At 40.6% G+C, this 26200-nt stretch overlaps 1 protein-coding gene across 1 annotated transcript in view; it reads left to right on the top strand.

Moving 5' to 3' along the window:
- Nucleotides 1-16083, top strand: part of LOC125450680 (A disintegrin and metalloproteinase with thrombospondin motifs 19-like) — a 456336-nt gene extending 440253 nt beyond the window's left edge. Inside the window, exons 22-23 of the mRNA XM_048526734.2 lie at nucleotides 488-665; nucleotides 12624-16083. Of these exons, the coding sequence (XP_048382691.2) occupies nucleotides 488-665; nucleotides 12624-12775 (330 nt within the window). The 3' untranslated portion in view covers nucleotides 12776-16083. The remainder of the gene's footprint in view (nucleotides 1-487; nucleotides 666-12623) is intronic.
- The last annotated feature ends 10117 nt before the right edge of the window (nucleotides 16084-26200 follow it).

The raw sequence follows: 26200 nt of genomic DNA, 5'->3' as shown, positions 1-26200 counted from the left end.
TTCATATAAAAGGCATTTGAATGGGCACATGAATAGGAATAGTTTAAGAGGAATATGGGCCAAATGCTGGCAAATGGGACTAGCTCAGTTTAAGATATCTGGTTAGGATGAGTTGGACCAAATGGTCTGTTTCCATGCTGTATAAACCTATGACTGGTTATAAAACTCCAACACTTGTAAATTAATGAATGCATTTTTGAACTAGATAAACCAGATGTTTAAAAGGCATCTGGATGGGTAGACTCTGATTGATCTTTCAGTGTTTTATGATATAAATAACATTCTTTGCTCATTTTCTTCTCAGTCAAGGTCATACTCATGACAAATTATCTTTAGCAGATTCAATCTGCACTCATCATACTGCCATCAGAAACTAAAGTGCAACTTTTTGTCTCTAACAATGGCATCTTTTACAATAAACTAACACAGAAAAGTAGTATTGACTGAAAAAGTTGCTGCCTAACTACTTCTGCATCTTTACTTACAGTGTTCCGTTACCTGTGGAAAAGGGATGCAATCACGAGTAATCCAGTGTATGCACAAAGTGACAGGAAGGCATGGAAGTGATTGCTTCCTATCAGAAAAGCCTGCAGCCTATAGACCTTGCCATTTAAAACCATGCAATGAAAAAGTCAATGTGAATACTATCACATCACCCAGACTAGGTAAGTAGCAAAATCACAACAAACTATTTCTTGCAGCCATCATTCAAATTGATTAAACTTTCTGAGATAGAGTGAATGACTTAAACAAGCTCTTAAGGTAAGTTGTCATTTATGAGTTTGCACTGTGTAAATTGTGTGCTACATTTGCTAATCTCTACAGTTCAAAAGTAATGTGTTGCATGTAAAGCACTTTTAGCTATCTCCAAGGCAGGTAATAAATAAATGTCAGTCTTTCTTTCTTCCATGCAATAGAAGTCATTTGAAAAGAAAGAATACATTTACATTTTTTGTAGGACTTACCAGCCTCACAAAGTCCTAGAAAATGATGCGTATGATTGGAAAAGGTAGACTTACTCTGAATCAGTTCCAGTGGCATGTTGAAAATATTGTGCTTCTTTTCTTTACAGACAAGTTTTAAAGTGTAAAAACTGTTGCAATGTAGACAAATTCCTGACTCCCCAGAACCTGTCCACCATCTACAAAGCACAAGTCAAGGGTATGATGGAATATTCCTCACTTGCCTGGATGAGCATAGCTCCAACAACACTCAAGAAGCTCATCACCATCCAGGATACAGCCTGCTGGATTGGTTCCCTATCCACCAACTTCTGCATTCATTCCCTTCACCATGGATATGCAATAGCAGCAGTGTGCAGCATCTACAAAATGTTGCAAAAATGCACCATTCCACTTCACTTTCAGAACCCATTACCTCTATCACCATGAAATAAAAAGGCAGCAGATGTATAGGAACACTATCGCCTGCAGTTCTCCTCCAAGTTGCAGACCATTCTGGCTTGGAACTTTACCAGCAGTGTCAAAATTCGGAACCCCCTTTGAGTTCCCTTCTGTCAGCACTGGAGCTGCCCCTTTCAGAATTGTTGCTGTTCAAGAAGGTAACTCACCCCACTAGCTTCTCAAAGGCAATTAGAAATGTGCATTAAATGCTACATTTACATCTTGTGGATGAATAAAAAGAAACAAAATATTGACACCACCTAAATTCTGCTAAGTTCAATCCTCTGGGAAGCCAAAAGGTCAAGCTCACTGGACAACAAAGACAACTGTCATGTTTGCTCTAGTTTCTTAAACGCACATGTTGCTTTTTATTCTTTATAACATCTATAGATATTTTGATAAAATTTATTGGTAATGTCAGATGGAGCAGTGTGTTAGGATATGACACAATTAAATGTGTAATTTATTGATATGGGTTCTGACACAATAAACAAAAATTGAGTATGTTCATGAGGAAAAGTTTTATAAAATTTGTGTCCCAATTGTCTGTGCTAGCAGGATTACGCAGATATGGTGGCAATTTCATCAGTAATGCAGTGATGCTGGTGAATCATCTAGGGAGATAGATTTGATTCTGGTAGCCCTGCTCTAGGAAGAATGTTATTAAACTGGAAAGGTTGTAAAAAAGATTTACAAGTGTGTTACCAAGAACAGAGGGTTTGAGCTTTGGGAAGAGGTTGAATAGGCTGGGACTTATTTCCCTGGAGCATGGGAGGCTGCAGGGGTCACTTTATGGAGGTTTATAAAATCATGAGGGGCATTGATAAGGTGAATAGCCAAAGTCTTTTTCCCAGGGTAGGGGAGAGGGGTGCAATGCCAGAGAGCATATTTTAAGGTAAGAGGGAAAGGTTTAAAAAGGATCTGAGAGGCAATTTTTACACACAGAGGGTGGTGCATATTTGGAATAAGCTGCCAGAGGAAGTGGTAGAGATGAGTACAATTATAAATTTAAAAGACATTTGGACAGGTTCACATGACTGCAATAAATCAAATTTAGAGGTATATGGGCCAAATGCAGGCAAATGGGACCAGTTCAGTTTAGGAAAACCTGGTTGGCATGAATGAGTTGGACCAAAGCTATTATTTCCATGCTGCATGGCTGTATGATTCTATGACTAATCACAATAAAAACAAAATTCTTCAGATATTGGAAATCTGAACCATAAACAGAAAATTCTGGAGAAACTCAGTAGATCTGACAGCATCTTCAGAGAAAAGGAGTTATGCTTTCAAATCTAATATGATTGCTTGTTTATGTTCTGAAGAAGAGTCGTATGGATTCAAAACATTAACCCTATTTCTGTCTCAACAGATCGTACCCGGAATTGTAAATCATGCCATCTGGTAGAATTTAAATTCAATTAATAAAAAAATCTGGAATTTTTAAGTCAGTCTCTGTCATGGTGACAATGAAACTATTGTTAGTTGTCATAAAAACCTGATTAGTTCACTAATACCCTTTGAGGAAGGAAATCAAACCTTTTGTTCTGATGAAGGGTCACTGGACTTGAAATATTAACTCTGTTTCTCTCCAGATGCTGCCCAACTTACTGTGTTTTTACAATGGTTTTGATTTTTGTTTCAGATTGCCTCCACCCTCAGTTCTTTTGTTTATATTCCACATTCCTGTTTGACCTGACCCACATGTTGATTCTTAACTGCTGTCTGAAATGGCCTGACCACTCAGTTCAAAGACAATTAGGGATGGGTAATAATTGCTGGTCTTGCCAGTGACATCCACACCCTCTGAAAGAATAAACAAAATATTCTATTTGTGCATTTGGAAAATTGGAATCCAAACTTCATTCAGTTACTGAATTTGCTCAACGTCGAATAAAGCATCAGTTTACATATGTAGGTAAAGGACTGTTGGCTTAGATTTGGGAAGTAATTAACCAACTTCTAAACAAGCCTTTTATTTTCTGTCTGTGTTTGCATGATTTTTGACTAGTTTTCTCTCCTGCTCAGGAAAATAGCCTCGTTATTTCCAGCAAATATCCTTGAGTGGCAATTGAGATCAGGAAACCTGTTTGATATGTATACTGCCCATTTCAGAGCCATGTGCAGCTTGCACTGTGGCCAATCTGCTGGTGTATTGTATAACATTTCATCAACTACTGATTTCTTTCCCATAAACCTTTTCTGAATGGACTTCCTGCAACAATATTCTTCACTACTATTTTTCACTTCTCATATGTCTCAAACCTTATTTGCAGATTCTCATATCAGTGGAACGTATGAATTAGGAGCAGGAGTAGGTAATTCAGCTCTTCGAGTCCAGTCCACCATTTAACATGATCATGGCTGATCTTATCCTCGTCTCAACTCCACTCTCTTGCCTGCTCCCCATAGTCCTTTGTCCTGTTTTTCATCGGAAACATAACTGTTTCTTTCCTGAATCTGTTGATTGAGTCTGCCTCCAGTGCACTCTGGGGCAGTGAGTTCCACAGATTCACAACTCTCTGAGAGAAGTAGTTCTCCTCATCTCAGTTTTGAACCTACCTCCTCCCACCCTATATCTATGACCTCTTGTTCGAGGCTGTCCGCAATGGGGAGCATCTGTTCAACATCCACCTTATCAAATCCCCTGTAGCAATCGGTACAGTCCCATTGGGCTGAAGGCCTCTTTCCTTACAATATGATTCTATGATGCCTCTGTTATATGTTGGAAATTTCTTTGTTTTCCAAAATCTGTGCCAATCCACCTTACTATGACCTTATCCATTATTATATGTTTGTCCTTGTTAAATACTATAAATAAACTGAACCGAGTGAGCACATTTTACAAAATGTAACAGAAATATTATGATTTTTGTCCATATTTTCAGGTCCATAACCACCAAGCTAATGGAATGCTTTCAGATGGTCATGGTGGTGTCTTCTCATATTTGAGACATATACCAAACGAAGATGTGATTAGTTCGACAGGGGATTCATATTCCTTATCCACAATGCAAACATACTTCAGCAGAATCTTTAAGTTTTGTGATTATGGGTGGGTTATTTATAGGCAACTGACAAATCTTTCACTTTTTGTGAGCCAGACTCTTAGCTCTAGAGGTCAATAATAATTCTTGAACTTCCCACAGAGGAACACTTTGATTCTTCAATGAAATATCACACTTTCCTGACCCAGTGAGTTATAAATTTATGATGTTACTGAAAACGAATGCATTGCCATTTCCACTATTGATTTCCACCATGTTCATAACAACAGATGCTCTTCATCACAGTGAAAATTCAATCCCAACACTTTATCTGCTTACAAGTAGAAATGGATGCTAATGATTCTGATATTGAGTCAACCCTCTCTGATAGGGTCTAGGCCTGAAACATCAGCTTTTGTGCTCCTGAGATGCTGCTTGGCCTGCTGTGTTCATCCAGCTTCACACTTTGTTATCTTGGATTCTCCAGCATCTGCAGTTCCCATTATCTCTGATATTGGGTCAGTTGTTCTGAAATGTAACTCAACTATAATCTTCAGCCTCAGTCTGTATTTCTGGCCTCTCACAACCCAAATAGCCATCCAGCCTGAAGAAGATATAATGAATAACCAATGCAGAGGATATAGATATGAAGCATGCTGGATCAGCCATGATCCAACTGCATCACAGAGGAGGCTCAAGGAGCTGAACAGCCTGCTCCTGTATCTATTTCTTATAGTCTTATGTGAATGTCAGGGAAAGCAATGGCCTCGTAGTATTATCACTGGACCGTTAATCTAGAACCTAGGTAATGTTCTGGGGACCCAGGTTTGAATCCCATAATGGCAGATGGTAGAATTTGAATTCAATTAAAAGCTGGAATTAAGAGTCTGATGATGACCATAAATCCATTGTCGATTGTCAGGAAAACTAACCTGATTCATTAATACCCTTTAGGGAAGGAAACTGCCATCCTTACCTGGTCTGGCCTACATGTGACTCCAGACCCACAGTAATATGGTTGACATGTAACTATCCTCTTGGCAATTATGGAGCTGAATTAGCCAGTGACACCCATACCGCATGAATGAATAAAAATTAAACTGTGTGATGGAAGGATTAATAGTGTGGAAACACCTGCTGTTGGTTAGGGTGACACAGTTGATTCAAGATAATGTTCTACATGACTTCATACCCTCAGCTATAATGCTATGATGGGGATCTATGTTGGATGTGTGAGCAGCTGTGGGATTTATAGCCACCACCTCCACAAAGATATGGTGTGGTAACCATCAAAGTACCCTCTAATTTGTCGTGGGAATGCAATTTGTTTAAGTGTGTGTCCTCTTTAATTTATTTTGGTACAGCTGTATATGATGGTAACATGGACGACATGTGTGTGGGAATGTTTTGATTACTGCACAGTTTAGAGGGAACATTTCGGGGGTCACAATCATTCTCCACAGCTCTTTTTGGTGCATATTGAAAAGTGCTGAGATCTGTCCAGTAAATCCCAGCTTCACCAACCCAGTAGTTTTCAGTCTATTGTGCTCATGTGGCTCAGCTTGTTTGTGATCAACTGTGGGACACCTCACAAGTGTCATGAGAGACATCTTTGAAGGGTATCAAACTCTGTTTGAAGGTACAAAGATCTGAGGACACATGGCTGTGACACAGTGAAGACAACATGGCAGCTTCCATGCTATCTGGCACAGACATTTATGAGTACCTTCCAGAATATGAGCCTATCATTATTCCAGTGGGCTCTTTTCAATTGTCAGAAACTGCAGGTCAATCTAATGATGGTTAAATATGTGTAATCCATGATGCCGTACATCTGTGGGAGTCCAATCACTGTCACAAATTTGAGGACCTTCTCATTCTAACTGGACCTATCATTAGCAAAATGCACACACATGATGGGCCCTGGTAAACATGATATCTACCAGACAAGGGATACATCTTATGCAAGAGATTGTGAAATTCTACAGATGACACCAGCAGATCCCTGGAAACAGTTGGAGTGAGAGGACATCTGGAATGATGATCACAGCAAGACCTGGCACCAGGCCTATTTTGAAGGAAGTCCTAACTCCAGGAAGCAATCAAAATTCAGGGACCTCCAGCCTCTAGACACATACCGAAAAGCTGGGCCCTCTGTCTGCATGCCTTGTGCTTGGGGCATCCCCTCCATCCTGTGGTTCAACAAGAAACTGGGGAGAAGGTTATCGCTCCCACCTGCTGTTTGTGTTTCTTGAGTAACTTGTCAAAGAGTTACTCCCATACTGTAGTGAATGCCGACAAATGATTTTGTCAGTGTTGGAAATCACTTCCAAAGGAATGAAAGTACACAGTCAGATCAATCCTGTGAAGAAAAGCCTTTCATTTAAATAAACTTATACTTCAATACTTGAAGGCATTCCTAGGTAGACTTCTGCCTGGTTCACCAGCTACCTCTTCACCAAGCACCAAATATCCACTCTGGGCCTCAGCCACTGCCACACTCCCAAGAACAGAGAGAGCCTCTATAGTGTACAACATACCCATTTCACTGATATACACACACAAGTGAAAATCTGTTTTCCTAAAACCATTATTAAAATTTTACATTCAGCAATTTCTTATCATAATGTGTAGGATTATTAGGAGGGACCTGCGACCATTAACTCATTTGAAAAGAGGTCTGTCAATTAACATATTTTGAGAATCAATACTATAAAATTGATTGTATTTTAAGAAGTTCTTTGAAAGAATGCTGAAACGTATGGTTTGATTTTATCTTCATTTAAGCAGCAGTTAATAGCGCAATTTCCCTAAAGCTGCTCCAGCTCTGCCTACTTACATTTGGCATCTGATAATGATCGACAGCAACTAAAGGAAATTCCTGGCCTCAGTCAAGCAATTGATTGCTTATTAAACTCCAGAACGGGACCCACATTAACTGGCCTTGCTCCCAGTATGTCTATTGGTTGCATACTGAGCCTAATTCATGGAGTAGCATTAAGATGTCCTCATGGCAAACTCCCAAAGTAGTGCATTAATAGACAGGGATAGGGCTCACAATATCCTGAATTATTTTCTGGGTTTTGACCCTCGGTATTTGGGAGCTGTGCCACCGGATATAAGCTGGCAGAGCATGTGTTGTGTGCACTGCACACGCTTGCCTGCTAATATGCTAATCCTCATTTTACAGACTAAAAATTCTCTGATTTTAAGGCACATGTTACATCCCCATCTGATGGTAGGCCCCTTTCAAGACATTATTGGCCAAATTGGGAGCAAGATGTGAGTTTTTTTCTGAATGATTTCCATGATGCTACAGCCCTCTTTCAACTCAGTGGAGCCAGTAAATAATTACCCCAACATCTCCTTCTTTACTTGTCTTTGAATATATCGATCCCGTAAATTTGCAACTAGACTTCATGTAGCTGTCATGCATTATGCAAATCAATACCTATGAATCGCATCAAACCAGGTAGAACCATAACATCAGCTAACAGAAAACATTCCGCATGGAGCACAGTTTGCCAAAAGGCATATTTTGTTGCGCTTTGCAATGGAATGTTTCAACAACCTAATAATTGCTTTCATAAGTTGGATTATTTAAGCAGTATCGCATTTTTTCGATGTATGTTTTCTGTTAAGTCCAGTTTTAAATTATTTGGGTACCGAGTTGACACATTAAATCAATATATTTCAAAAATTTGTACATGTATCAGGCGGTATAGTAAATAAAATATTCAGTAATGTTAATGATTAGTTTCAGGTGACACCAGTATGTCACATGTACTGAATTTTATGCAAACTGTGTGTTTCCTGTCTTATTATTAACATATAGACACTGGAGCAGGCTATTCAACCTTTTCAACATGTTCATCCATTGAAATAGATCATTGTTATTCCAAATCTTAACTCCATTTACCAGCTTTGCTTCCACAATCCTTATTACCCTAACCTTCTACAAAAATCTATTAATCAGAGTTTTGAAATTTTTAATTGACCTAGCCTCAACAATTTCATAGAGTGGCGAGATTTCCATTATAGTTTTTGACTTCCTGACATTAACCCTGAACGGTTGAGCTATCAATTTTAAGGTTACATCCCCAACAGAAGAAATAGTTTGCCCGAAACAACAGCTTTCCTGCTCCTAGGATGCTGCTTGGCCGGCTGTGTCCATCCAGCCCCACACTTTGTTATCTTGGATTCTCCAGCATCTGCAGTTCCCATTATCTCTGAGAAGAAGTAGTTTTCCTGTACGTACCATATCAATTTAAACACGTCAAATACACCATACCTTAACCTTCAATTTTCTAGAATATACATACCCAGTTTATGTAATATCAACCAGAACACCTTCAGCCCAGTGTTGTTCTGGTGAATATGTGCTGCACCCATGTCCAAGTTTATTATATCTTTCTAGAGCTGTGATTCTCAAACAATGTTTTAAATTTCTTCATATGATATCAGTGGCATTGGCTAGACCCACATCCATTTTGTTAAAATAATAGCAAAACAAACTATTATTTAAATGGTGCAAAATTATGGCATGCTGCAGCGCAGAGGGACCTGGGTGTCCTTGTGCATGAATCACAAAATGTTGGTCTGCAGATGCAGCAGGTAATTAAGAAGACAAATGGAATATACTGTCCTTCATTGCTAGAGGGACTGAGTTTAAAAGCAGGGAGGTTATGCTGCAACTGTATAAGGTGCTGGTGAGGCTACACTTGGAGTACAGTTAATGATTTTGGTCTTTTTACTTGAGAAAGGATGTACTGACTCTGGAGGGGGTGCAGAGAGGGTTGACTAGGTTGATTCTGGATTTGAGAGGGTTGGCTTATGAGGAGACATTGAATAGACTGGGACTATGCTCATTAGGATTTAGAAGAATGAAGGGATATCTTATAGAAACACATCAAATTATGAAGAGAATGGATATGATAGAAGCAGGGAGGTAATTTCCAATGAGGGGTGAAACTGCGACAAGGGGCCACAGCCTCAAAATGAGGGGGAGCAGATTTACTACTGAGTTGAGGAGGAACTTGTTCACCCAAAGGGTTTTAAATCTGTTGAATTCTCTGCCCAGTGAAGCAATTGGGGCCATCTTATTGAGTGTTTTTAAGGCAAAGATAGATTTTTGAACAGTAAGGGAATTAAAGGATATGATGAGCAGGCGGTAAAGTGGAATTGAGTCCATGAAAAGATCAGCCACGATCTTATTGAATGGTGGCATGACAAGTCAGATAGCCTATTCCTTATCCGACTTCTTATGGTTTTATTTATTGCCCATTCCTATTAGCTCTGGGGAGGTGATGGCTGAGTGGTATTATCACTGGACTGTTAATCTAGAGGCCTAGGTAATGTTCTGGGGACTTGGGTTTCAATCTTGCCATGGCAGATGGGGTGGAATTTAAATGCAATAAATATCAGGAATTAGGAGTCTAATGAAGACCATGAATCTGTTGCCCGTTACTGGAAAAACCCATGTGGCTAACTCAAAATATTTAGGGAAAGAAACTGCCTTCCCTACCTGGTATGGCCTACATGTGACTCCAGATCCACAACAATGAGGTTGACTCTGGCCCAGTGGTATTATCACTGGGCTATTAATCCAGAGATCCAAGTAGGGTTCTGGGGACATGGGTTTGAATCCCACAGTGTGAAGGAACAGAAGGATCTTGGTGTCCACTTCCATAGATCCCTGAAAGTTGCTCCCCAAGTTGATAGGGTTGTTAAGAAGGTGTATTGTGTGATGGCTTTCATTGGCAGGGAAATAGAGTTTAAGAGCTGTGAGGTTACGCTGCAGCTCTATAAAACCCTTGTTAGACCATACTTGGAATATTGTGTTCAGTTCTGGTTGCCTCATTATAGGAAGGATGTGGAAGCTTTAGAGAGGGAATTTACCAAGATGTGTCTGGACTGGAGGGCAGGTCTTATGAAGAAAGATTGAGGGAGTTAGAGTTTTTTTCATTGGAGTGAAGAAGGATGAGAGGTGTCTTAATAGAGGTGTACAAGATGACGAGAGGCATAGGTAGAGTGGCTAGTCAGGAACTTTTTTTCCCAGGGCAGAAATGACTGTTATGAGAGGGCACAATTTTAAGGTGATTGGAGGACGGTAAAAGGGAGATGTCAGAGAAAGGTTTTTTACACAGAGAGTGGTGGACATGTGGAATCAGCTTCCAGCAGTGATAGTAGAGTCAGATAATTCAGAGACTTTAAGTGACTCTTGGATAGGCGCATGGAAGATAGTAAAATGTAGGGTATGCAAGGTAGATTGATCTTAGTAGGATAATAGGTCAGCACAACATTGTGGGATGAATGGTCTGTACTGTACTGTTCTGTGTTCTATAACTGCCCTCTGGGCAATTAGGAATGGGCAATGAATGCTGTCTGGCCAGTGATGCCTTCACCCTGTGAATAAATAAAGAGAAAAGAAAAGAATCCAGTATTTCAATTAGGCCCTAATCCGAGATAGTTTCTTTACTCAGAGAGTAGTAAGGGAATGGAACGCTTTGCCTGCAACGGTAGTAGATTCGCCAACTTTAGGTACATTTAAGTCGTCATTGGACAAGCATATGGATGTACATGGAATAATGTAGGTTAGATGGACTTGAGATCGGTATGACAGGTCGGCACAACATCGAGGGCCGAAGGGCCTGTACTGTGCTGTAATGTTCTATGTATCCAGTTATGACATAACTCCCGGACTGAAAACACTCAACCTAAAAGATTAACTGTGATTTTTCTCCAAAGATGCTGCCTGGCCTGCTGAGCTTTTGCAGCAATTTCTGTTGTTTGTTTCCAGCCTCGGATCAAAGGCCAATAATTAATTAGACATTTAATTTATTTTGTACATGCCCTTTAGCTTTTCACGATATGTGAATGTACACCCCAAGCTTATCTGCTCACCCAAAGTTCCTCACCATTTACAGATACTCACCATTTATCAAATATTCTGAAGTAATTGACCTCATGTCTCCACTTAGTCAACATCATTTGATACAGTTTTTTCCACTTATTGAATCTGTCAATGTTTCTTTGCAACTTTCTGTTCACATCAAGGATTTTAAAGGAAGCAGACAACTGTTTGCTACCTCAACATGGAGTTGTTCTCATTTTGCAAGATGTCAATAAGTTCTTTAATGACTTTACCATTATAGCTAAGTGCAGCTTCATGGTGACCATTAATTAGAAGGTGTAGGTTCACACACTTAGGACCTTGGTTTTTGATGGTGGAGCATATAAAGAGAGCAGCCACTCTGAACTGTTATTGATTACAGTAATAACTTGTTCCTGAATTTAGAAAAAAAACGTTTGTATCAAAATTCTTGATTTTCAATTTGTGTTCTTCTCAATTTTGCCTCAGATTCTCCTGGGAAAACCCACCATCTACTTTAGGCCAATATTTCCATCACCATGTTAGCTGTGAGCTAAGTGGGGGCAATGTGAACCTTAACTTGAGGGCTCTTGTGGCATTATGGTAGTGTGTTCATCCAGAGCCAAAAGACCCACATTTTAATCCCACCTGTTCCATAAGTGTGTCATCACATAATAGGACAGGTTGACTTTTGTTTTAAATACCTGCATCAAAATTTGAGCTTGTCGCTTAACAGAATTATCAACTAATATAAACACTTCAGTTCAATAACATTAAAACAGAATTGAGCTGAGACAGAGTTTATTGGGGGCTATATAAAGCACCCTATTCTTGAGCCTGGTGCGGTGACCAAAAAGGCATCATAATCCAATCTTCTGTTGAATCAGCAGAAGATCAGTCGGGACATATTTCAGATGCCTGCTGCAGATCACTGTCCAGTGTTTGTTACTGAAGTGCACAGATGTAGAATGTCGACTGAGAACTGATTTTTACAAATTTAATCTATTGCCTAATCAACCTGGTCAGGAGCAGGTGGGACTTGAATTAGGCCTCCTGGTCTTGGAGATGGGACACCACCTCTGCAATCATTTGTGGGCCCTCCACCGAGAACTGATTTAGTTCATAATTGAAGTACCTGCTTATACTCCTTGTTAAAGCTCATGTTTCCTGTGCACTGGTGAATAATATTGGAGGACAACAGTTATCTATTAAAGGTACATCAGTGCCCACTGCAGAGAAGCAAAAGGTACGCAGGAGTGGAAACCCAGGAATGATTAAAGATTCAAAGGTAAGTTTGGAAATGTAATATTGATGTATTCAATATAACTCATTTTCCTTTTGTTTTCTCTTTTGATTCAATAGCTGCTTTGACGTTTAAATGTTTGAAGGACCAGTGGCAAGTGTATTGCAAAATAATACGAGAGACGAACCTCTGTCAAGACATGAGGTGGTATCAGCGTTGCTGTGAGACCTGTAGAGACTTCTATGCACAAAAGCTATTGCATAAGAGTTGACATCATCTTTCACATCAGCACCAAACTTATTTTTATAAGTAAAATATAATTTATGAAAATACAGAACTACAACTTGTTTAGACCAAGGTACTGATGTATTAGGTATAATTTATTCATTTTAATTTATTATTTTTGTTTACCAAGATTTTTGGAGTACTGTTCAGTGATTATCAGAATCCAGATATTTTAACTTTTTGTTTGCTAAGATGGGTCCATTCATTGTAAGCCGATAACTTGACAACTATCAGAATGTATTTCATGCATAAATGACTCATGTCTTCATGGATAATGTGACATGAGCTGAAGTTAACACTCACTGTAATCATTTCAAAGACTGTAGGGAAAGCCTGTAGCAAGATATTGAAGTTCTCACTATGCATTCAATAGTGCCAATTATATTTGCTTGAAAAACAGTGACTTGAGAGTGAAACACTGTGGAGTGCAACACTGAATTATTTTTGCAACTTTCAGGTACTGTCTAAGGTTCTACAGTCTATGAATAAATAATAAATGTCTATTGCATTACTGTAAAAATGTCACTATTAACAGTTTACCCTTAGACTTTTGTAAAGTACTTTTTGTCGAGTACAGAATGGAATATTGTGACTGTTTGCGTTCAGCAACCAAACTATTCTCTCATAAATACTGAGAATAAAATTCTATGAATTTTAGCTCAAAATATTAATTTATATCAGCAGTGCATGGGTACATCCACCAAGTTTGGTGTTTTCTATTTTGCCCAACTCTGATCTCTTGTTTGTACATGACTAAAAGTCAGGATTAATTTGGGTAAAAAGTGGTGCTCGAATTACACAGCAGGCCAGCGCAGCACCTGTACAGTTGAGACAACAAGTCAAGAATCCACTCACATCAGGACCACTGCTTTTTAACTTTCCAAGTGCTATTGGATTTGCTGTGCATTTCAAGAGTTTTGTGTTTTTGTTTTAAAAAGTTTCAAATAAAATATTTTAATTAATAATTTGAGAGAAGAATAAAACAAAAGATTAAGTGTATTATGTCTTTATGCAGAACATGCTTTGGATATGAAAAAAAATACTGGAGTAAAAGATTTAGGCATCACTCTAGCCTCAACAGAAATGTGATTCGGTGAATTTCTATATGGTGCTCTTGTCTCAGTTGATCATTGGCTAATTGTTCCCATTTGTGGCAATGCAACAAAGGCCATGCCTCAGTCAGGGAGCTGAATTGCACACTGCCACTCCCATAGAGGAGATCAAGGACCAAATAGTACCAATGAAGTAAGGGGACAAATATTTTAGTATTTTCGCTGTGGTGCAATGAGATCCAACAGTAAGAAATCTTTGTTTTGCAAACAATTAATTTTTTTTATTTAACTAGAAGCCCAAAGCAGCTTGTTCTGAAAAGACATAAGTCTTTCTGGACATTTCAGAGGCATTACTCATAGAGTTTCTGGATTAGCCTGAGAGTGCAACTCTGCTATAGCCTATTAAACTACTAGTTCCACTAAATGGGGAAGGCAGAAGAATCTCTTGGTCATTATCTTTCCCTATTACCAAGCAGTGTAATTTTATAGTGGCTGCAAAAGGGTCAGAAACTTGCTGATTCAGCTATTTTGATCCAACTTCTGATTCGTTCATTAAAATTACACCCCGATTCATGTAATTATCATCGATTAGCTTCTTTTTATATGTTAGGTCACGTTTGTCACAATTCTTTGCAATGAAGTATTTAAAAGCTTAATTCTTGAAATTAATTTGTGCAATATTAGCATACATGCACATGCATTGTTATTTAAAGTCTGCTATCTTAATTGATGATTTAATTCATTTAAATAAAACACATCTATTAAAATAATAAACAAAGAAATTTTATCACAGAATTTCAAGAATTTATGGCAAATTACTCTTTTAGTAATATTCATCACATAGATATAATCCCTCTCCTCATCACACCTTGGAGTGGCTTACAGCAGTTGTTTGGCCACATTGTCTGGTAAGCCATGTTTTTAAAGGATTTTTTTAAAAAAACTGTGTTATTCTCTCTGCCACAGGGGTTCTATGCTTAATTTTTACAGGGATCCTAGAGCAACCAGTCAACTTCCCTCTCCTCTTTATTTGTTTTTCATCCTTAACAATAGCAGAGCTCCTCACCCAGCTGTCACTATGTATTTAATGCTAAAATGATTAGTCAATGAGTTGTTGCAGTTTATTTTTATTTACCTTCTTTAAAAGCCGTTATTTTGGGTTCAAATATCATTTTTTGAAATGCTAAAGGTGAGTCAATTTGGTTTTAGCCTGAAAAAATAAGAACTTGCATTTTTATTTCTATGAAATGAATTATTTAAATATGATCCACCTTGACTGCACAGGAGTATTGCTTGTGCAAGTAACCCGTTCCTGTTGGTGGCATATTAGTTTCTGTGATATTATTTTACAGGTTGTAGGCTGAGCAAAGTTTATAGCCAAAAATTGTAAACACTGTCTCTGTGCCAGAGGCTTGGCAAATCAAAATGGTGTCCTTCAGTGCAAGATTGACAGGGTGGCCCCTTTTTTAAGTTATTGTTAATCAGAGTGACGCAAGCTTGTTTGTGTCCAGATAAACAAACTCTAGTATTAGACAGAGATGTGAAAAAAAAAATTTGCTTTGAAAACTCCTATTCCGTGCGTGTAGACATGAGCAAAGCTGAAATACTGTAATTCAAAGAAGCAAGCTGTTGCTGAAACTCTTTATCTGTCTCTTTGGATAAAATATACAAAGAAAAATGCCAAGATTTCCTGTATTGATAGCAGCCTAACTCATTTGTATACTGAACAGAAATTGGCCAAGTCTCCTTTGTAGTCAATTGAAAATGTCTCAGAACTAAACAGTCTTTGGCATATTAAGCAATTTAGGAGATCTGTAACTGGATAGGCAGAAACATCATTCCATCAGCTAGCCTATTTTGGTTTCATATTTTATTTTATTTGAAGAATAAGTTGCAGATCATTTTACCGAAAAACTGCTTTCATCGCAACTTGCCTGCAATAATTTAAATAGTAAAAATAAAACAGTAAATTTACAGGTTTCTAAATTGATTTTTATTTTTACTTCAGGTGCTGTTACTTGAAATATTTGTGTAGGACTGAGTGTAGATCTTTAGAGCTGTAACATTTGGAATAATTCCCTTAATTGTTGTATTGCATTCTTTGCTTTTAAATGAAAATTTGAAGAAGTGCCAAGTGTAATGAGATTTGCAACCTGTTACATAATTGTGAAATTGTATGTATTTGATCAACTATGCTGTATATTTTATGCCTCTTAGCACAAGGCATCTTCCCAAACTCTTATTCCTGTACATTCGTAAAATAAACAACATATTAAAAAGGACGTGTTTTCTGACTCTCTTTTATAACATTTTATTTACTAATCCAGTTCAATGTCTATGCCAAAAATCCTTAAATATTGTCAAATTAAGAAAAAATACTGCTTTATTCTCTGGATGAGCACAAACATTTGTCACATTAAATAAAAGTAGTGTCAATATTATTACTTCAGTCAGAAAAGATTTTAACTCTGTTGCCTTTCATTCTACAAGTTAGAAAGTTCCTATAATCCGTGGGTGGCACGGTGGCTCAGTGGTTAGTGCTGCTACCTCACAGCATCAAGGACCCGGGTTTGATTCTGGCCTTGGGTGACTGTCTGTGTGCAGTTTGCGCATTCCCCCATGTCTGCATGGATTTCTGCTGGTTGGTCCAGTTTTGTCCCACAGTCCAAAGATGTGCAGGTAAGGTGGACTGGCCATGCCAAATTGCACTTGGTGTTCAGGGGTGTGCAGTTTAGATGAGTTAATAATGCGAAATGCAGGGTTACAGGGATACGCTATAGGGGTGAGTCAGGGTGGGATGTTCTTTAGAAAGTCGGTGTAGACAAATTGGGCCAAATGGCCTGTTTCCACACTGTAGGAATTCTATGCTATCATCCACCTCTGCATTGCTTGATGTGACAATCCAATCCAATTTCAATTTGGCTGTTGGGCCATAGAAGTACTTTATACACAAGCTGCACTTTCATGGCTGCTCATCAGATCGTGAATATCACCAAATTCCAATTTTTTTCCTTAATTATGCAAAAATATTACAAAAGGAAGATGCTGCAGATGCCAGGAATCTGAAATAAAAATAGAAAAAACTGAAAAACAAACTCAGCATGACAGGCTGTGGAAGCAAGCAGTTAACTTTTCAGATTGATGATGCTTCATTCGAGCTTGGGGATATTAGTAATATAATCAGCGTGCAGCAAGTGAAAGGGGGAGGGAGAGGAAGAAGATCAAAAGGAAAGGTCTGAGACAGGGTGGAGGCTGGGAGAAATTAAAGGATAAAGGGACAAAATCCAAAGTGGGTGGGCTGTATTTCGTGACCGAGAGGAAAAAATGCAGGAAGTAAGTAGTGAGGGGCACCTTATTCAGGCCTTTCCCTTTTCCTGGGGGTAACACACCGAATATTTCACTGCCAATTCCTTCCTTGCTGTGGGCCCTCCAACAGCCAGCCCCCAAACCCCTCTTCCGCCACTCCATGAGCTCTTGGATCTCTCCCTGCCCCAACACCCAGTACCAGGGGTAGATAGTACTGTCCTCTGTGCTCCTTCCTGTAGTCCCAGCAGTGCCCATACCAGTGCACTGGTGCTGGTGAGGTTTCATGGCTGCAGTTCTCTGAAGAGATGCATAATTCCTCCCACTGATTCTGCCGTTTAGCCAGCTCAGCCTGGGCTGGGGGCGGGGGATTTACATAGTCTGCCAGACATAAAATGCTACTTGTTAGAGCTACGTGAATCCTTTTACCTTTGTACTCAACGTTAGTTATTGAAGGTGGACTGGATGATGTAGCTAATGCACAATTAAAGAGTTTGTATTAAATGGGCCTACAGCATGAGTCACTACAGCAGCGGTGGTTGTAGCATTCAATCAGTGGGAATCATCATAGATCTGTAACGTGAATCAAAAACGTAGAGATTCTGTCTCCGGATTCTCCAACTCTCCCTGGTTGAGGGTGATATTTGATACGCTGAAAATCTGGATACAGTCGCATTCCCTTAAACAACAGGACAGCAGCCAGACGCACCAAGTAGATATGGCTGAAAGACATGGAGTCCACTAAAGATGACATTCCACATTAAGCAGAGGTTCACCTGCACATCTGCCAATGTGGTATACTGCATCCACTGTACCCGGTGCGGCTTCCTCTACATTGGGGAAACCAAGCGGAGGCTTGGGGACCACTTTGCAGAACACCTCCGCTCAGTTCGCAACAAACAACTGCACCTCCCAGTCGCAAACCATTTCCACTCCCCCTCCCATTCTCTAGATGACATGTCCATCGTGGGCCTCCTGCACTGCCACAATGATGCCACCCGAAGTTTGCAGGAACAGCAACTCATATTCCGCCTGGGAACCCTGCAGCCATATGGTATCAATGTGGACTTCACCAGTTTCAAAGTCTCCCCTTCCCCTACTGCATCCCTAAACCAGCCCAGTTCGTCCCCTCCCCCCACTGCACCACACAACCAGCCCAGCTCTTCCCCCCCCACCCACTGCATCCCAAAACCAGTCCAACCTGTCTCTGCCTCCCTAACCGGTTCTTCCTCTCACCCATCCCTTCCTCCCACCCCAAGCCGCACCCCCAGCTACCTACTAACCTCATCCCACCTCCTTGACCTGTCCGGCTTCCCTGGACTGACCTATCCCCTCCCTACCTCCCCACCTACACTCTCTCCACCTATCTTCTTTACTCTCCATCTTCGGTCCGCCTCCCCCTCTCTCCCTATTTATTCCAGTTCCCTTTCCCCATCCCCCTCTCTGATGAAGGGTCTAGGCCCGAAACGTCAGCTTTTGTGCTCCTGAGATGCTGCTTGGCCTGCTGTGTTCATCCAGCCTCACATTTTATTATCTTGGAGTCCACTAATAGGTCGGTTGTGATACTGTGGACCTGGGTCTAGTACTCTCCTCAAGTTCAGTAACACAACAAGAGTCAGTTCAGTTATCAGACCCTTCTGATGCCTCAGATACATATAAATAGATCTTAGTAACAAGTATAATTAAGAAATGCTTTTAACTGTAAGTATAAAGAAAGTCAAATCCCAATTTTTGCTTTCTTCTCTGTACTGTATAGATATGAGCTGCTTTAGTAACTATGTTTGTACATAAAGATTTCCTTTTTTATGAATAAAGTATATTTTTGCAAAAAAAAGCAAATGTATTACTATATACTGAGGTTCTACCTGCCCCCAGTCTTAGGAAGGATGGGACTAATCTGCTTGCCACAGAACGCTCCAAGTGTAGTTGGACTGTTCCGCATCACCTGTCTTTCATGGAGAAATATGCAAAGAAAAACACCTTCACCCACAAGTCGCAGGCCGTGGTCAGCACACAGTGTATTTGAAACAAGGAGACAGCAAGAATGCAAATACTGGAAATCAGTCGCCACAGTGAGGACCTGGAGGAAAACAGCAGGTAAGCCAGTTTCAGAGGAGCAAGAAAATTGACGTTTCGGGCCAGGGCTCTTCATCAGATGAAGGGTCTGAGCCCAAAACAACAACTTTCCTGCTACTCTGACATTGCCTGGCTGCCGTATTCCTCCAGTTCCACACTATTGACTCAAGTGCCTTTGAGGCCCTGTGGGAAAAAGACAGGCTGGATCCTGTTGGGTGGATCCTTGAACAGGCTGTAAAAGTCATTTTGCAGAATGTCTCATCACTAGGACTATCAGGCAAGCACTAAGACACTACTGGGCTGGTGGAGGGAAAGGAACTACATGTGAGATCCTTTATGTATGCCCAGGTTCTGTGAGCCACCACATGCTGCCCCCAAAGCAGTTGTAGGGAAGAGATCAGGTAGAGGCTGTCACCCATCTCCTGCTGGAATGTGCCTTTGCAAATGAAGTCTGAAGAAATATGCAGTTGTTTTTATCAAGTTTCATCCTGAGCAGGTCTGTGACACAGGACTCTGTGCTCTACAATCTGTTCCCCAGGCACACACTAAGGCAAATTTCAACTGTACCTGGAGGACCATCAACTCAGTGATAGATGCTCTTTGGTCTGTCCAAAACTTGTTGGTCTTCCAGAGCAAGGAGTTGACCGTGATCAAGTGTTGCAGACTGGCACATTCCAAGGTCCAGAACTAAGTGCTGAGGAACACACTAATGCTTGGGGCAGCTGCTGCCAAGGTGTAATGGAGAGTGGCCACAGTGTAAGGTCCTTCTGCCGAAGTTAAATTGGGCTCCATTAGGTCACCAGACCCACCTGGTGGCTCAAACATATGTAAATACAATCTAGTACAAGTAAGAAATGTCTTTGCTTTATTTGCTGGATATAGTCAAACTCCAATGTTTGTTTCTTCATATGCTACTGTACAGAACCAAACAGTTTTAGCGACTATGTATGTATATTAACAGGTCTGTCAGCATCATTGTTCTGAGGAAGGGTCACTGGACCAGAAACGTTAAGTCTGTTTTCTCCTTCAAAGATGCTGCCAGACCTGCTGAGCTTTTTCAGCAACTTTGTTTTTGTTCCTGATTTACAGCATCTGCAAGTCCTTTTAGTTTTTATTTATGCATATTAAGATATTTTTATGAAGTATATTTTTGAAACAAAATAAAGATGCAAATCCTGCAAGTCTCAGATGGCTGTCCTCACTCTATCATTTTCCTAGCATTCTCGAAAAAGCTTACATCTCATAAGAAATTGGTTAACTCATCACACTCATACCAATGTCTTTTTCTCATTGCAGAAAAGAAATCACATCTCCATGGAAAAACAAGGAACTAGGTGTGGGGCACGAACAATGACCATTGTATTTATCAAAGGCAGTTCTAATGTTATATCGTAGACTCATAGAGTCGCAGGCAGGCACAGCACAAAAACAGAAACCTTTGGTCTAATTCGTCCAAGCTGACCAGATACCCTAAATTAATCTAGTCCTATTTGCCAGCACTCGGCCCATATTCCTCTATATCCTTCCTATTCATATACAGATCAGATGCCTTGTAAGTGTTGTAACTGTGTCTCCTTCCACTACCTCCTCTGGCAGTTCTTTCCATACAGAGGCCACCCTCTGCATGAAAAAATTCCCCTGTTGGTCCCTTTTAAATCTTTCCCCTCTCACCTTAAACCCATAGCATCTAGTTTTTGGGCTCCCCTACCCTGGGAAAAAGACCTTGTCTATCCACCTTATCCATGCCCTTCATGATTTTGTAAGTGTCTACATTGTCACCTGGAATTCAATGCTTCAAGGAGTAAAAGACCGAGAACAGACATGTTCTTTTTTTAAAATTATGTGGAGAGTGAATCAGAATGTCTGGATTATGTTTGTCACAACTAGGAAAAAGGCCCGAGGAAAATTTATTGTAAGTGAGCATTGAGAGTTTCCTCATTTTTAGTGATTTCGATCTCCACTTCAGTGTCCTTTGCACCTTCCCCTTGAAATTACCTGCTTAAGTGCTTCCTAAAATCCACCTTTACATAAACTTGATGCCACATCCTCACAGCTACCCTGATGCACCTGTATAGTATGATCTGCCTGTGAAGCATGTCAGACAACAATTTTCACTGTACCTCAGTATATGTGATAGTAAGGAAACAAATCAAATCAAATTTAATCAAATCAAATTAAATCAAATCGTCCTTTCTAGCTTTTTACTTCTCCTGTCTTCTTCACAGACAAGGCAGTCTAGACCACTGATAGGAAGAACTGCTGACGCTGCAGTCAGAGATAACAAAGTGTGGAGCTGGATGAACACAGCAGGCCAGGCAGCATCAGAGGAACAGGAAAGCTGACGTTATGGGTCAGGACGCTTCTTCAGAAAAGTCTAGACCACTTCCTTGTACCCTTCTAGATCTATAAACACCACTGCACCTATTTCAAACTTTCAATATCTAGTCTTTGCTCTTTCATTCCCTTTCATTCTGCTCAACTGCTCCTTCAGTTCCACCTTCATACAGTCAACGTTTCCATTTTCCCATCAAGGTGATTGCATGTTTTGTGATATACTGTGCCTGACCAGGATGTTATATTTTAGATTGCAGAAGCAAAGAAAGTTCATAAAATTAGACTTTCTGCATCTCCAGGGATTTATTTTTAGTGTCTGAGTCAAAATGAGCATTAGCAGGTTATACAGCCTCAGGAAGAATGACAGAAACAAATCTAAGGTTGCCTTCACCTAATGCTGCAAATTGCTTTCCTACGTTACAACAATAGTGACACTTCAATGGTGATGCATTGGCTGGAAAATGGTTTAGGAGACCACTGAGGTTGTGAAAGGAGCAAGCTGAGTCCAAGTTTGCACACATCAGGCTGTACTTTCACAGTCTATTGGAGATGGATGAAAAGAGCAGTGGAAGGAATTGGGAGGAGATACTGATGTCATCCACTGCAAGAGTACATTATCAGCAGCAATTCTATTAAGGGCCATCTCTTTCCTCATCTGGAACTGGAGCTGTGTTTGGAGACCCTGTTGTTCTAAGGAGAGATGACAAGGAAACCTGGTGGTCTTCAAGCAGGATTTTCTGGGGTGAGGCCCTCCATTATAACTTCTCTATTGTGCACAGAGAAGCCCTCCAGCAGCACTCTGGTGGATTCTTAAAATGCCCTCTGAAAGGCCAAGTAAGTGCCACTCAGTTGTACCCAACCACTGCAAAATCTGATAAAAGGAACAAAAATGAATAGACAACTTGGTATTAACTGACACACCCAAAATAATGACAGCACACACATTCCTCTTGACCCTGCAGAATTCTCCTTACTTATATCTGAGGGTTTGTGCCAACATGGAGGGAACTCTCCCACAGGCTAGTTAGGCAACAACCTGATGTTGTCATATTCATAGAATTGTACCTTAGAGAGCATGTCCCAGGCATCCTCATTTTTGGACATGCCCTATCCCACAGACAGAGATGGCAACACAATGTTATACAGTCAGAAAAGAGTCACCCTGAGAGTTTTTGATGTTACTTCTAGTCCTAATAAAGTTACACAGATTAAACTTGGAGTAGGATGCCTCCTGCTGATTACCATCTACCATGCCACCCTTCCCATCAACCTTCCCTCAGCTGGTGAACCAGTACTCCCACATATTTAACAACACTCAGAGGATGCACAGACACAGAATGTATTCTGGGGGAGGGACTTCAATGTTCATGACCAAGAATGGCTCAGTAGCATCACTACTGACTAAGCTGCCACATCCTGAAGACACAGTTGCTAGTCTGTGGTGGGTCATGATGGAACCAACATGAGGAAAAACTATACTTGAGCTCATCCTCACCAATATACAAGGAGCAAAGCCTCTGTCCAAAGCAGTATTCAGTAAAAGTGATCAGAGTACAGTCCTTGTGGAGACAAAGCCGCAGCTTCATTCAGGATACTCTCTGTCATGCTGTGCACCATGGTGCATTGAGAACATCAGTGCTAAAGATAAGGCTGAAGTTTTCAAACAATCTTTAGCTAAAGGTCCTGAGTGACTGATCGGCCTTGTGGTCCTCCAGTAGTCTCTGGCATCACAAATGCCAGCCTTCAACTAATTCAACTCACTCCTAGTGATAAAGCAATGGTGAAGATACTCAATAAGGGGCATTTAGGGAGCATAGGATGGGGAAGGAAACTGCAAGGGATGGGCACATTAGAAATGTGGAGCTTATTCAAGGAAAAGCCCCTGTGTGTCCGAGATAAGTATGTACCTGTCAGGCAGGGAGGAAGCTGTGGAGTGCGGGAGCCGTGGTTTACGAAGGAGGTGGAATCTCTGGTCAAGAGGAACAAGAAGGCTTATGTTAGGATGAGATGTGAAGGCTCAGTTAGGGCACTTGAGGGCTACAACGTAGCCAGGAAAGACCTAAAGAGAGAGCTCAGAAGAGCCAGGAGGAGACATGAGAAGTTGTTGGCGGATAGGATCAGGGTAAACCCTAAGGCTTTCTATAGGTATTTAAGGAATAAAAGAATGACGAAAGTAAGATTAGGCCCAATCAAGGATAGTAGTGGTAAGTTGTGTGTGGAGTCAGATGAGATAGGGGAAGCGCTAAATGAACATTTTTCATCAGTATTCACTCTAGAAAACGACAATGTTGTTGAGGAGAATACTGAGATACAGGCTACTAGACTAGGTGGGATTGAGGTTCACAAGGAAGAGGTATTAGAAATCCTTCAGAAGGTGAAGGTAGATAAGTCCCCCGGGCCGGATGGGATTTATCCTCGGATTCTCTGGGAAGCCAGGGAGGAGATTGCCGAGCCTTTGACATTGATCTTTAACTCGTCATTGTCTACAGGAATAGTGCCAGACGACTGGAGGATAGCAAATGTGGCTCCCCTGTTCAAGAAGGGGAGTAGAGACAACCCTGGCAATTATAGACCAGTGAGCCTTATCTCAGTTGTTGGTAAAGTGTCGGAAAAAGTTATAAGGGATAGGATTTATAATCAACTAGAAAAGAATAAATTGATTAGGGATAGTCAGCACGGTTTTGTGAAGGGAAGGTTGTGCCTCACAAACCTTATTGAGTTCTTTGAAAAGGTGACCAAACAGGTAGATGAGAGTAAACCAGTTGATGTGGTGTATGTGGATTTCAGCAAGGCGTTCGATAAGGTTCCCCACAATAGGCTATTGTACAAAATGCGGAGGAATGGGATTGTGGGAGATATAGCAGTTTGGATCGGAAATTGGCTTGCTGAAAGAAGACAGAGGGTCGTAGTTGATGGGAAATGTTCATCTTGGAGACCAGTTACTAGTAGTGTAGCTCAAGGGTCGGTGTTGGGTCCACTGCTGTTTGTCATTTTTATAAATGACCTGGATGAGGGTGTAGAAGGATGGGTTAGTAAATTTGCAGGCGACACTAAGGTCGGTGGAGTTGTGGATAGTGACGAAGGATGCTGTAGGTTGCAGAGAGACATAGATAAGCTGCAGAGCTGGGCTGAGAGGTGGCAAATGGAGTTTAATGCAGACAAGTGTGAGGTGATGCACTTTGGTAGGAGTAACCGGAAGGCAAAGTACACGGCTAATGGTAAGATTCTTAGTAGTGTTGATGAGCAGAGAGATCTCGGTGTCCAAGTACACAGATCCTTGAAAGTTGCCACCCAGGTTGACAGGGCTGGTAAGAAGGATAACAGCGTTTTAGCTTTTATTAAGAGAGGGATCGAGTTCCAGAACCAAGAGGCTATGCTGCAGCTGTACAAAACTCTGGTGCGGCCGCACTTGGAGTATTGTGTACAGTTCTGGTCACCTCATTATAAGAAGGATGTGGAAACTTTGGAAAGGGTGCGGAGGAGATTTACTAGGATGTTGCCAGGTATGGAGGGAAGTTCTTACGAGGAAAGGCTGAGGGACTTGAGGCTGTTTTCGTTAGAGAGAAGAAGGTTGAGAGGTGACTTAATTGCAACATATAAAATAATCAGAGGGTTAGATAGGGTGGATAGGGAGAGCCTTTTTCCTCGGATGGTGACGGCGAGCACGAGGGGGCATAGCTTTAAATTGAGGGGTGAAAGATATAGGACAGATGTCAGAGGTAGTTTCTTTACTCAGAGAGTAGTAAGGGAATGGAATGTTTTGCCTGCAACGGTAGTAGATTTGCCAACTTTAGGTACATTTAAGTCGTCATTGGACAAACATATGGACGTACATGGAATAGTGTAGGTTAGATGGGCTTGAGATCGGTATGACAGGTCGGTACAACATCGAGGGCCGAAGGGCCTGTACTGTGCTGTAATGTTCTCTGTTCTGTGTTCTATAATATTTTAGACCCTGGCCATATTCCAGCATTAGGACTGAAGATATATGCACCAGAATTACCAGACCATCCAGAGAACTTCTTGTAGTATAGGTACAACACTGGTAACATGAAACATTTTCCAGCGGTCTCCTGTCCACCGAAAAAACAAGATAAATCTGACCCAGCCTGTCACAACCCTCAGGTCTGTGTCCTATATCCAACCCTCTTCAATTGCGTCATCAATAACCTTTCCTCCGTCATATGATCAGAAGTAGGGATGTTCACTGATTATTATACAATATTCAGGACCATTCATAACTCTTCACATACTGAAGCTGACTACGCTCAAACTCAGCAGAATCTGATCAACATTCAGGTTTGGGCTGACAAGTTGCAAGTAACATTCACATAACACAGACATTATTCCCTATCTCCAATAACAGAGAATGTACCATTGTATTAACCTTGATATTGATTGATACTACTATCACCGAATCTCCAGCTACTAACATTGACAAGAAACTAAATAGACCAGCCATAGAAATGCTATAGGTACAAGACCATGTCAGAGGTTGGGACTCTGCAGTGAATAACCCATTTCCTAACTCCTGAAAATCTATCAACCATCTATAAGGCAAATGTTGGAAGTGCAATGGAATACTCTCCACTTTTCAGTCAAGTCTATACTATTCAGGACATAGCAGCTACTTGACTGATACACTA

Source organism: Stegostoma tigrinum, chromosome 3 (assembly GCF_030684315.1).
Source record: "Stegostoma tigrinum isolate sSteTig4 chromosome 3, sSteTig4.hap1, whole genome shotgun sequence".
NCBI classification, from domain to species: domain Eukaryota; kingdom Metazoa; phylum Chordata; class Chondrichthyes; order Orectolobiformes; family Stegostomatidae; genus Stegostoma; species Stegostoma tigrinum.
The sequence above is the reverse complement of the archived record's forward strand: the minus strand, read 5'-3'. Positions and strand labels throughout refer to the sequence as shown.